At 37.8% G+C, this 13,331-nt stretch overlaps 1 protein-coding gene and 1 long non-coding RNA gene across 2 annotated transcripts in view; one reads left to right on the top strand and one right to left on the bottom strand.

The window, feature by feature from the left end:
- The window catches only part of MYO3A (myosin IIIA), a 118,440-nt gene that overhangs the window by 16,184 nt on the left and 88,925 nt on the right, over positions 1 to 13,331 (top strand). Inside the window, exon 3 of the mRNA XM_077173813.1 lies at positions 796 to 930. Within this exon, the coding sequence (XP_077029928.1) occupies positions 796 to 930 (135 nt within the window). The remainder of the gene's footprint in view (positions 1 to 795; positions 931 to 13,331) is intronic.
- On the bottom strand, positions 9,307 to 12,834 carry LOC129122364 (uncharacterized). The gene is made up of 3 exons (XR_008534577.1): positions 12,776 to 12,834; positions 11,869 to 11,961; positions 9,307 to 9,362 (listed from the first exon to the last, which is right to left on the bottom strand). It is a non-coding gene; the product is annotated as an uncharacterized LOC129122364 (long non-coding RNA).

Genomic DNA, 13,331 nt, shown 5'->3' with positions numbered 1-13,331 from the left:
TTCCAGTGTTCTGCCACCCATGCAATAAAGAATTTCTTCCTTATATTCAGATGGAACTTCCTGTGCATCAGTTTCTGCCTGTTGCCTCTCGTCCTGTTGCTTGGCACCACTGAGAAGTGCCTGAATCCATCTTCTTGACACCCTCCCTTCAGACACTTGTAGAGGTTGTTGAGGTTCCCTCTCAGTTTTCTCTTCTTGAAGCTGAACAGGTCCAGCTCCCTCAGCCTTTCCTCATAAGAGAGATGTTCCAACCCCTTCATCATCTTTGTAGCTCTCCTCTGGACCCACTCCATTAGCTCCATGTCTTTCTTGTACTGAGGAGCCCAGAACTGGACACAGCATTCCTGTTGTGGCCTTACCAGGGCTGAATAGAGGGGCAGGATCACCTCCCTCAACCTGCTGGCAATGCTTTTCCTAATACAGCTGAGGATCCCATCGGCCTTCTTGGACCCCAGGACACACTGCTGGCTCACGGACAACTTGTCCTCCAGGATCCTTGCTCCTTCCTGAGGCTTGCTCTGTCATACTCCACATGTTCATTAGTCAAAAATGATAAAGAAAAAATAAAATAAAAAAAAAAACCACCTGTTTTTTATTCCCTAAACAGAACCAGGCTTTGTAGTTCTATAAATGCTATATTTGTGTTCTATTTGGTTTTTTTTTTTTTTGTATCATTTCAGACTACCTTTGAATTGACAGAAAATACTTTGTGGTTTTTTGGTTTTGTTTTTTTTTTTTTTATGGCTATCATTATTTATTTGTTAACTGCCATGTATTTCTCATTTTTGACACTAGGATATTGATGAAGAAATTGAAGCTGAGTACAACATTTTGAAAGCTCTCTCTGATCATCCCAATGTAGTCAAATTCTACGGCATGTATTATAAGAAAGATGTGAAAAATGGAGACCAGCTTTGGCTAGTTCTTGAGGTAAATAATACAGAAAAAAGGAGGTTTATTCTAGTTGCTATTCCATTGTTTAGTATAAACTCAGTGAATGAGATGCAAGTCATTTGTGTAATTTTTTTCAAGAGTAGTTGCGTGCAACAATGCTGTTGTTTAGTCCTTTTACTGTTCTGATTAAATTGTTCAATGTTCTTATCTTGTTATTACACTGATAGTCCTCTGCCTTCAGAATTAGGATATAAATTCTAATAAACTTACAGGATTTGCTACCTAAAATCTTTCTTTGGTGAAAGGCCTGCCATGGGAATCTTCTCGTAGTAGCATTTCTTTAAATATCACTAACATATGACATAGCAGTTAAAGAATACAGAATATAAAGAATAAGAATAAAGAATATGGTGATTTTTTTTTCCAAATGAAATTATAGAAATTATTTTATTTATAGTGATATTATTTTATTTATAGTGATATTTATTTAAATATCACTGACATATGACATAGCAGTTAAAGAATACAGAATATAAAGAATAAGAATAAAGAATATGGTGATTTTTTTTTCCAAATGAAATTATAGAAATTATTTAACTTAATTCCTTTTTTTCTGTGGGAGGTAAATGCACAAATAGATAAGTAAGCCAATAAAAGTAGCTACTGCCCAAATGCTGTTGACAGCAGCAGGAGAAGAGCATTTAATTTTCCTCAAATTAAGTTCAGACCAAGATGTGTTTGTCTTTAGTTTTGAGTAATCTGTGAGCAAAGGTCTTGATCATTACAGTTTCTATAGATTCACAGCCTGTTCCGTAAAAACTTCCTCTTGTAAAAACTTCCTCTTGTATCCAAAGGGAAATGAAGAATATTTCTGACAGCAATAGTGTGTTTTTCCTAGGAATCAAGAATTTTGCTGTCATTTGACCAGAGTTTTATAAGGTTGAGATTGAAGAATTTGGATTTGTCAGCTAATACAAATCTCCTACCAAATATCTCAATGATTCAATGGTATCAAATTCTAGAAACAAGCTATCAGCAATGCTTAAGGTATAAAAAAATCTATTCCAAATTCTTATTTGTTCCATTGGAAGATGTTTTTAAGAATGGTTTGCATTGCAAATCATAACAAATTATTAGGTTAGATTGAAATCAAAAGGTGTCAGGTCTTTGTGAAATGATCATCTTGGAAAATCCAGTAACCATTGTGTCTGCTGGGCATTGGAAACTCCCATTTGTGAAACTTCTGGCCTGTAAAGGATGGATGCCAAACAGCCAGGCTGAAGCAGACTGGGAGGAAACAGTCAAGTGTTTATATATTAGCTTCTATATTTCACATAGAATTATGTTCTTTAAGTGAAAAACACCAGCCTACGTGTGGAGTATATTTTATATTTACTCTTATTAAGCCAAGCTGTACATGAGCAAGTATGGAGTGTGTGGAACAGTCTTGGATGCTTTCTGTCACTGCACATGTTGATCTGTGAATGCAATGAATTTCAGCTGGTATGTGTAGATATGCATAAGCAGGAAAATAAATTTCAGTATTGACTTTGCTGAAGCTTTCTTATTAATAATACTGTATATGAAAGAAAACTCTCATGAAACAGATTTCTCTGTTCAAGTAGCATCTTCTTATCAGCTTGTGTGCAGCTTTACAGTTGCAGTTTGCTTTTCACAGCAGCAATTAAGGTGGCCTGCAGTTTATAAGAATGAGTATCTTTTCATCATCTCCATTTTGTGTTCTTTGATGGGATATGTGGGCAAGACAATTTGGAGAGAAAGTTTCTCAAATTCCTCTAGGAATGGGTTGTGACAGATGGTAAAACTCAGCATTTAGTAATGAATTTAGAATCACCACTGCAGGTTACCAAAAAAGTTATTCACTGGGGCGTTTGAATCCATATATTTTGATACTTGGGTTTGGGGGGTTTTTCCTAGAGGAAAAAATCTTCAGCTTTTTAAGATGTGTCCCATGCAATGTATTTTTAAGAAAACTGCTTATGGGAATGAATGTGAAACAAGAAACATCTGTAGAGAATGACGGTACTCTTGACTATCAGTTCAGAAATGCCTTTCTCTCTGTAGGCTGCACTCAGTTAAGCTGAACATCTGCTCCTCCTTGGATGTTGTTCTTATCACGTTTATAGTACACAATGTTGCAGGAAGGAGGATTCCTGCCAGGTGCATTAAGCTTTGCCATGTGTGACCAGAGACTCAGGCAGGAGGAACTCTCCTACTTAGTCTGTGTTAGAAAGAAATCCCTTACTTGGGATGAATCAGCTTAGCAGTTTGGTGTCAGCAGACAGCAGCATGATGACACAGCTGAGGCAGTGTGCTGTAGCCCATTTCATTCTGCTCTGGATGTTAATTCAGAAGGAAAAATATCTGAGATAGTTGGAAATCACCTGATGGAAGATGGAGTAGAGAGGAATCGTATCAGGGCCCTACAGGTGGGCATGTAGGTCTGGGGCAGGTGGGGAGAACAAATGGCACAGGCCTTGCCTGGTGCAAAGAACAACCTAGGCAAGAAAGAGTGAAGGCTGAAAGGCCATAGCAAGGTAAATGGTAGGTATTACACAGCTTTTACTTGCTGCTGTAAACCAGAATCATAGTGCAACACATTTCTTTGGTTCACTTCCTACAGAGATCAGGTAGAACTTTTAAGAAGCATTTCAGTCCATTTTCAAAAGATGCAAAGTTATGCATACTCTATTTGAGATTAATTTGGTTGAATTTGAGTCACATAAGTATGCTAGTGTATTTTATAGTCATCAATATATTTGTATAGGAAATAGAGGAAGCATGCATTATTTTTACAGTAAAAAAACCCCAAAACTTATTTAATGGGCTAAAACTTATCTTGGTAGGGGAAAAATTTTGGAAGGAATAACTTTCCACCCAGAAATACAGTTTTGTAATATCAAAGCGTATTGCAGAAACCTCTCACTTCTGGAGAGGTAGAGGGAATTGCCAAGTGTTACAGAAATACATCCCTTTCATTCTGCTGAATGTCAAGAAATCTGACAAAATATTCTTTTTAGGTGTTTGGTTTTTTTTTTTCCCTGAAGTATGTACATGAACATTTCAAGAACATTAGCAGCATCCTGCTGAATTAGGCCAATGGTCCTTGTAGCTCAACTTTCTGTGTACTGTGGTGGCACTAGAAGATGCTATTTAGGAAGAGTTTGTTGTCCAGTTTTTGCAGTCCATTTCCCTCATGATTTCCAGCAACCATGATTGCTGTATTACAGACTATGTCCCAGACTATTCCATTTAGTATCCATTTATGGACACACTAAACATGATGCTGATACAGGCATGCTCTATAATCTCCCCTTATGAGCATACAAGTTGAATTTTTGCATCACTATTATATGCTGATTCCTATTTGTATAATATTCCACATAGTGGAATATAATATTTTCAACATTGCAAAAATGTTGCTAAATCTAATTGAATTTCAGTGTGAAGAAATTTAGACTCCTGCTCATATGAGAAAGTTTCTTCATATGTTTCTCATATGTTACAGTTTCTAGTGGCTTTCAGGCTCTACTTTCTAGACAACTCTGTTGTTAAAAAGTACCTGCAGAGTAGTTTTGTACAGATGCACAGTCCAGACTGAGTGAACCTGATTTATCTTTATTCTATGTGGAACCTTTTGTTGATCTAGTGTAATCTTCACCAGAGAAATCATGTGGGAGTGTAGAGTAGCTTGTGCTTGGAATCAGCTTCTCTGAAAAGGTGTCATTTTACCCTTTCCTTTTCCCTCAGCCTTTTAACATGGGAGAAATCATTGAATAAATTGATAATTTGTGTAATTCTGGATTTTTTGCTAAGTGGTATACTTTGAGTTTCATTGTCTAAATGTTTTTCTTTATGTTAATTGAACCTGCTAACCAGACACTGATAACTCAAAAGAATTACAGAAATATTGTCATGATGGATTATTTTGATTCAGTTGGCAGCTATGTTTACTGATTTATAATTTGCCTGAAGTGATTCAGATTTTTTACTTACCTTTGATCATTTAAAGTTAAAATTGGGAGGGAAAAAAGTGAAATGTACACATGTCTAAATTCTCTTTTTAAGTCCTTGGGATGCTTTTACTTGAGATGGGGTTTTTTCAGAAAGAAGGAAAAAATCTTAAACCCAGTAAGCAGAAGCTCTCAGCAGTTTGAATTAAAGTAGAAAACTAGTGCATCATTTCATCTGCCACTCTTTCTGCAAACATAGACAAAGTGAAAACCCATGGTTAATCAGAGTACGACATTGTAACAATTGTAAATGTAACACCATATGGAAAAAAGGAATAATATCAAACTGCCGGGCTGCTATCCCAGGGTTGGGTTGGTCCATTACTATTAGTTTACTTCCAGTAAAGCTTGCCAAGATTCTTGTAACAGGGAGGAGCTGAAAGAGAACCAGCCAACAGTTACTGTGTCATGTGCACAGAGTAGCCCACCAGTGCAGCTCCTGCCCAGTCTCCAATCACAAGGGCAGTTGCATTTGGTGAGGTGTTTAAATGAAATGAGAATGTGACAAGCTGAGATCCCTGATAGAACTCCTTTCTGGTTTTATGGCGATCCTTTGGAAGAAGTACCATTCTTGAGTTTGCCTGGAGATGGAGATCCCAGCACAATGTGTATGTAGAGTATAAGTTTTTCACTCCTTTCCTGTCAGAAAAGTGACTCTTTGTAGCAGAGAGCTTTCTTCAAAGGTTTAAGCCAATAGAACAAATAGCTTTGGGAAAGGAGAACTGGATGGATAACAGAAGTCAGTTGTGATCTCAATCAGCAGTAAGCATTTGTCAGCCCTGTAGTACTGGGAGTTACTAAGGAGGATTTGAAGGAGGGATGGTGCTATGGTTTTCTGGTTTAGCTGCTCCTTCAAAGCAGAATGGAAAACACATTGTGCCTACAGATACCCAGTAATGGATACCACTGTGAGCTGATCAAGGATAGAAGTAGATCTCTTTTTCCATAAGAAATGGTATTAGCACTGCTAAGGGCTTTGACAGGTAAAGCATGCAGCTCATGTTTGATGTGATTGAGAAAAGGCAGCCAGTGTGAGGGTTCAAAGGAATAAGGGCATGGTTGGAGATAGCTGGTTAGGGATAAGTACTCATTAAAGCCAAGAGAGGAAAGTGTTGCGAGAACTCCTACACAAAATTAAGAATGCTGTAAAATACATGTACACGGCTGCATCTGGCCTGGAGTGAGTCTGCTGTGCTGTTGCACTGTTGTATCTGCTCTTTGGAGAGAGAAATTTAGCAAATCAGATGTTTCCACATGTTTGCAAATCTAACTGTGGTCACAAAGAGAGCCTTAGAGTTCATGGAATATTTATAAACTTTCCTCACGGATTCATAAATGAACAGTGACAGCACAATTTACATGTGTGTCAGAGAAAAATGAGTATCATTAATGCCCAAATTTTGTGTGGTTAATAGTCTTGGATCCTTCACTGACCTACTAGATGTGAAAGAGCTTCTGTTCATGTTGCTTTTAAACATAGCATGTAATTCTAATAGAGGGGGAAGCTCACAGAAGTGCATCCTCCTTATTTAAACAGCAACAACAAAAATCCTATGCTTTGTTATACAATGTCCTATCTGTGGAGTATGTTCATGTGAAGAAATAAGTCTCAGCAAGTCCAGTTGCTGAGAGGATGGGAGATTTTTTTTCCCTACTTCAGAGCTGAGATGTTGATAGTGCAATTTTAGGTTGCAGTGTGGTTTCTACAAAAGAGGTGCAACAACTGTCCAAAGATCCAGTTATTGGTATTTTTATTTTTTTAAAAAAAGGCTAAAATATTTCACTGCTGTTGCATACCTTAACTTGAATGAGGCTTCAGCTGTTTGAGACCTGGAAGTCTGTGTGATGTAAAATATAAAGAAAGACAAGAAACTGCAACAAACTAAATACCACCCTACTCCTCACCCTCCCCAGAAAAACCCAATGAATTAAAACAAACCCAAACCACCCATGACAGATTCTTTAACTTTTACAATCACCTCAGTTTTTGCAGTAGATGGCAATATATTTATGCATTCAATGTTGATTTTCTAAGCTATATAGGGAGAATGATAAGTTCTGTGTGCTAGGAAAATAGATCAAATTTTTTTTTTAATCTAGATAATCTTCTTGACTAAGCTTGTGATGCTTTCACCTCATTCCCATATCTCAGTTTAAAAGGAGTAACATGTATGGAATAGTGGCTTGTGAAGGGTCTTGTTGTGTTGGCCATGTGGGGATGGCAGCACACTCTGACAGAAACAGATCCATCCCCTGCTCCTTTTCCAGGCACAGGCCACCTCTTCAGGGGGCTGTTTATGCCCAAGCAGGCTGGGCACAAAAAAGCAAAGCTCAGGGCAGGATGAGTAGTTCTGCCTTCTCTCTTGCTGAGAGAGTGCTCAGTGCTGTGCTGTGCAAGAGTCCTGATGTGTAAAGCCAGCAGTAAAGAGTTTTCTCCCCATTAGCTTGATCTTTTTCCTTTCTCAGCTCATGGAGTTGTCACTCTTCATGGCACCTCTCTGTGCGTGGAAGAGGAAGAGAGGAGTGGCTGTCAGTGTTGTAAAGCAACTAATTCTTTTTCTAGATGTGCAAAGATATTTGGCTAAAAATATTTGCAGCCTTGGGTTCTGCAGCCTGCAAGGAAAACACAGAGCCTGGGAAGTCACTGATCATGCAAAAGTTCAGTGAGCAAATTCATGCCATTGAAGGTGTTGGGACTTCAATTGTTGAATTCCGTTTGACTGAAGATTTTTTAAAAAATCATACAATTATAATGAATCAAGAAGCATTTGGGCAACACTCTCAGACACATGGTGTGAGTCTTGGGGTTGTCCTGTGCAGGGCCAGGAGCTGATCTCAATGATCCTTGTGAGTCACTTCCAACTCAGAATATTCTGTGATTCTATAAGGAGAGGGTAGAAGTATAGACTGGAGTTGTTTTAATTGCTGTGACAGTTTAGCAAGAGTGGGAAAATCCAAATTCAGTCACTTGATTCTTTTGGTGAGGCCTCTCTGAGTAATGAACAGTGGCTGGAGTCAGCCCCACAGGAATTTGCCTTGAAGCAAGACCCAACAGTCTCTCTTTAGCTTCTAAAAAGATGAGCCTACCTGAGATGAACTAGACACATCACTGTATCAGTTACTTCTCTTTTGCATGAAATAGAGAACCCTGTGGTATGGACAATTTAATAATTTATTTAGGATTTTCCTTTGGCATGTTTACAGTATGCTTTTGTTAGATATAGGAATGACTATATGCAGATGTGTTTCCATCTATAGGAATAAAGGCAAGCTATGGATTTCAAAAAAGCTTTGAACGGAAGTTGTGCTGTTTAATGGAATATATAATAAGAGTTATAATAGGAAAACAGATATACAGCTGTTCCTGGTATGTGATATTTGCTATAAAACAGTAATGTTTCAGGCGATTAGTATAGTGGAAAATAACAAGTTCATTTAGATTTCATAAAAGGCTGAGTAAAGGGCAGGAAGCTGTCATTTGCCTAAATATTATTAGCTATTTTCAAATGGCATATATAGCAGAAAAATTAAACAATGGAAAATTGCTTTTTCATATTTCTTAACACAGGTCATTTTTCAGAAATGTCTTTGGTTATAATTGCTCTATTCAAACCAACACTGAATGTTTTGATCCATTACATGCCTGAATTGGGCTTGATTTCTCCATTTCTAATGTGTCCCTCTTTGCTTCCCAATTATAGCAATTTTTCATTCTTGAATCATATCCTATTTTTTCAAGACCAAAGATGTGTGGCTACAACTATCATTTAATGCTTCAAACTTTTACTAAATACTCATAATTTCTCTGCATAATTAATATTTCATAATACATTGTGCTTTGCACTGTTTGCATCTTTTAAATGACTGGTTATGGCCCACCTTGCTGGAGAATACTCACATGCAAAAACCTGGTTCTCAGTAACCCCTAACAATTTTTGCCACCATGCAGTAAAGCAGAAGCCCAGAAAATAGTTTTACAATACCACTATTTAATTCAGTAGCATAGGAATAATATGCCTCTCACATTCTCATATTTAACATCACTTTGCTTTCTGTGCATTTTATTTTTGAACACAATTTTTTCCAAAGATGTAAAGCAATTTAAAAACAAAATGAAACAAAACAGCAAAACCCACATTTGTGTAGTTTTTGATTAGATCCAAGATAACCAGACCTCCTTTACCTGTAATGGAGCATCATTCATTGAAAGAATGCTTGGACTGAGAGTTGTTTTTTCCTTCTTTGAGGGTTTGCTTTCTGACACCTGATGGTTAGGTGCTTAAATTCAACTGTGGTAGAACAATTTTGCTGCTTTTGTGCTCAGTTTACATGCTGGGTCTCTTTATAAAGGGAGTGACTGAAGGCAGTCCAGTGGTAGGGAGAGGGGTCTCCTCCCCATTCTTTGTCAGGCAGAGGTGGATGAAAGCTGCTGACCTAAAGGAGAAAAGTACTATAGCAAGGAACAAGGAACTGGGAGGTTCAGAAACAAGATTGGTGTCAGTGGTGATGAAAGGTTTCCTGGGGTCCAGAAATAATGCCAGCATTTGTTGCTGCTGACTTTGCTGAAATCAAAGCCTGGAAGCAGGGAACTGCCTTACACATACACAGTGAGCAGGGAGAGATTGGTTTACAAAACACTTTAATTTCAATTCTGTCCAATCTAGTCTCTCCAAGTTAATCATTCCAGTAGTTCATTAAAATAGAAAAAAAAGGAGAAGAAAAATATGGCTTCTGAGTTTAGCATCATTTTGCTTTTATAAAAAGTACCTTTAAGAAAGTCCTTCAGAATATGCTTGCTTAGTAGGGTCCTGTGACAGAGTCCCCCAGCTCCTTTCATGTGATGTGTCCCACACACTCCCATGAGGAGACAAATTGCCTTAGGGATGAGTGGGATTCAGCTTCACTCCTTTTGTAAAAACAACCTTTAGACAAGCCCCATTGTTTGGATCTGTGCTTCCCCAGCCATGATTTCAAACTCAATAGGGAAGATTTCTATTGCAGTAATTTAAATTACAGTGAATTAGGCTAAATTACTGTCTTTGTGTAGAAACACACACATAAAATGGATTATGAGTGGTGTGGACATGGCAGTACTTGGCACTACTGTCCAAACCCTGAATAATATAGAAATGATGCTACAGAAAAGGAAGGTGCTTTGAAATGTTTCTTAACTGGTGAAGAGTGAACAAAAGTAACACAGCTCCAAGCAGGAAATAAAAGCTGTGAAGTGCCTGCTGTTACCACAGGCTGCCCTATTTGCTTGGGGGTTTCTGTGTGTGTTCTAGAGCCTCAGCTAAGGTTTGCAGCACAGTAGAAATAGTTCTGTCATTATGGATCCCAAAGTTAGTCCCTGTTTTTTCTCCCTAGCCAAGGGAATGGTTTTGCCCTCTAAATGTTATTTTTACCACTGTTCCTTGGGTATGATAAAATGACGAATTGCACTGTTTGCTTTATCAAAATCTTCTTTCCTCATAAGATGCCTCTTGTATTTGCTCAGAAAGACCTAGCTTTTTACTGACCAATGCCTCTCAGTTTTGTAGTTAGGTTACCTCTTATTTTGCAAAATGACCCTTCCATTTATTTGATTATTTAAAAATTACAGCTGTGCTATGGTGTTGCCAGGCCATGAAGCTATAGTTGAAGCTCATTCACAATTTCTGTTTTAAATATATTTCGCTCACAGTTGCTTTCCAACTTTTTTTACAAAAATTGCTTGGTACCACTTCAGCTGTATAATCTTTTGAGAAGATGTGCACAGGTGATACATTGATTTCTTCATTAGCAACTTGATGGGGATGTAAATATAACATAAAGATTGTGAAATATGGGATGGTGTAATGTAAAGTTTGTGTTGGGATGAACTAGAAGGGGAATTGAGTGAGGCTCTGTCCATTAAACCTTTGTAATAGCACTATCACCTTCTTGCCCTTTTTTCACGATATTACAAATGTTTTAGAACAGAAAAATCCTTCTTTTCAGGATTAGGGTTTTCTTTTTCTTGTTTATGTAAAGTCTGTTTGGCTTCATTCAATTATGCTGATTTTGAAAGAAGAAATTTAGGCAATAATTGCATAATTGCGACTTTTCCATTTCGGCCATGATGTGAAGATATCTGTGATCTGACTGAGAAATATGAATTTGTGAAGGCCAGCATTGCATAAGATGAAACAGACAAACTTTTCCTCTGGCTGGCTGTCTTGTCAGTGCATGTGCATGGCAAAGAAAATGAGAAGTTAAAAACCAAACTGAAAGGAAAGAAATCAAAAGCAACAAATAAACACCCGTGAGGCTGTGACTAACACAGCCCTGGAGGTGCTGGATGATATAAGATAGCAAAATCATAAATACCCCATGGTTTTTGATCACTGGAGCAAAATAATTCAGGAAAGATGCCTGTTTCAGTAATACAATTTGTTCACGCTAAATTGAAAGCAATCAACTAAAAGCATAGAGAAACCATTGCTGTGGTTTCTTTGGGTTATGGGGTGTCTTGTCCAGTTGTTAGGAAAAACAGGAACTACAGTGCACATCTTTCTTCCATTGGAGATGAAGTTAGGACTGTGCTGCACAGACAGGAGCTGTGTAGTGAACCACTCAGCCCATTGAAGAAACTGATTTACTTTCCTGTAAGTTTTCACAAGAACCTTCAGGTATGGGTGGTAGGTGTTAAGTGCTGTCAGTGGAATGTGCTCTTTGGCAGTAAATAATTGTGAAAACATGTCACACTGTAGGCAGAGAGTAAGAATTACTGGTCACAGCTGAACTGTGAAATGGAAAGCCCATGGAGCTCTTGTTTGGAGAGAGAAGGCAAAGAAAGTGACTCTGGAAATGGCTGTATGAGGTAGATTCTGTTCTGTTTTGTTCTCATAGAGATCTCTTTTGAAAAGAGGTGGAAGGAAATTTGAGTGAAAAAGGCCCCAAAATAGCTGCTTTCACTCACCTAGGAAAAGAAAGGATGGTAAAATGACAGCAGGGCAAAGATAATGGGCTTAGAGAGAGTATGCTTTAGCTGGCTTCAGGAGCTGGTGGGTACCTGTACGTATGAAAAATAATGTAAAAATACAGGAAAATACCAGGGTAGCTGGCAGTTCTTTAAACACATTAAAAACACAATAACAAATTAACTGGTGCAGACAAAAACAGAAGCACAGTAAGAGACTAGTAAGAATGCAATTTCAGAATGCCTTCGAATAGGAGAAACAAAAATGCTCTCTAAAGCATTTAAAGGCAAGTTCAGAGGGTCTAATGTGGAGAGTGGTAAAGACAAGGTTACTAGAGAAATGAGATACAGTAATACTTAGTATTTGTCTTTACAAAGCAAAGAAAAATAATGTCCTAGGAAAATATAGATCAATCTTCTTAACTTTGAAACCCACAATGGTTCCAGAACCACTGTAGAACAAGCAGAACCCAGTAACATAAGTGGTCAACTTGGACTGGACCAGAACAAATTAGTACAATGTAATCTTTTAACATGATAATGTGTCTTTTGTGAGGATTTTATGTGGTCCCATGTGACATGCTTGTGAGGAAAATGTGGAAATACAGAAATTTCACAAAAACAATAAAACAAATTATCTCTTCTTCACAAAACTGGATTTAGTTCACTTTTAGGCTGGGAGAATCTCAAGTGCGCATCTGCTTTTGGTCTGTTTCTGTTCAGTAATAACTTGAGTGATGAAAAAAAGTCCACATTAAAAGTTGAAGTAGATACCTAGTTTAATTACAGGCACATTGGGGAATAGCATCAGATTCACAGCTGTGAATAGCAGAGAAATTTTTTTGAATCACAGAAGAGAGATTCATGCAAAGTACTGCTATCCATAGGAAGAAGAAATGGGACATACCTGACCAGGCTGTGGTTCTGCAGAAAGGGATTATCTGTAAAGTGGAGATTATTATGGTCTGCTCATCTTTTCTCAGCTAAAACAAGACTTCCAAGGAATTCTGTATGCAGTTTGGGCAAAATGTGAGACAAATATCAGTGGCAAATTGAAGGCAGTCCAAGTTGAGAAAATGTGGAGAATTTCAAAAGGTTAAAGCAATTAACACTGTACAGCCTAAAAAAGAGAAAAAATGGTGTATCATGACAGTAGTCTGACAGAGATGGAAATAGAAAATAATGATAATTTATTTTCAGATACTGCTGAAAGGAAAGGCAGAAGTAATGCAGTTTTGTTGGAAGCAAAAAGGATTCAGGTTGGATAGCAGGAAAAATGCTCTATCAGGCTAGAGAAACACAGAAACAGGCTACTTAGAAGGACTGGAATCTTCCTCAATGGGAGATTTTTAGGAGCAAGTTAGACATATATCTGCCATATCTGCAAGTACCAGGTCTCTACACAGTGCGTATGCGGTGGACTAACTGATTTCTTGAGATCCCTTTTACTCCTCTGCTTCTGT

The sequence above is a fragment of the Agelaius phoeniceus genome, chromosome 1, assembly GCF_051311805.1.
Source record: "Agelaius phoeniceus isolate bAgePho1 chromosome 1, bAgePho1.hap1, whole genome shotgun sequence".
In the NCBI taxonomy this organism is placed as follows: domain Eukaryota; kingdom Metazoa; phylum Chordata; class Aves; order Passeriformes; family Icteridae; genus Agelaius; species Agelaius phoeniceus.
This window is presented reverse-complemented; position numbering and strand designations above follow the sequence as displayed.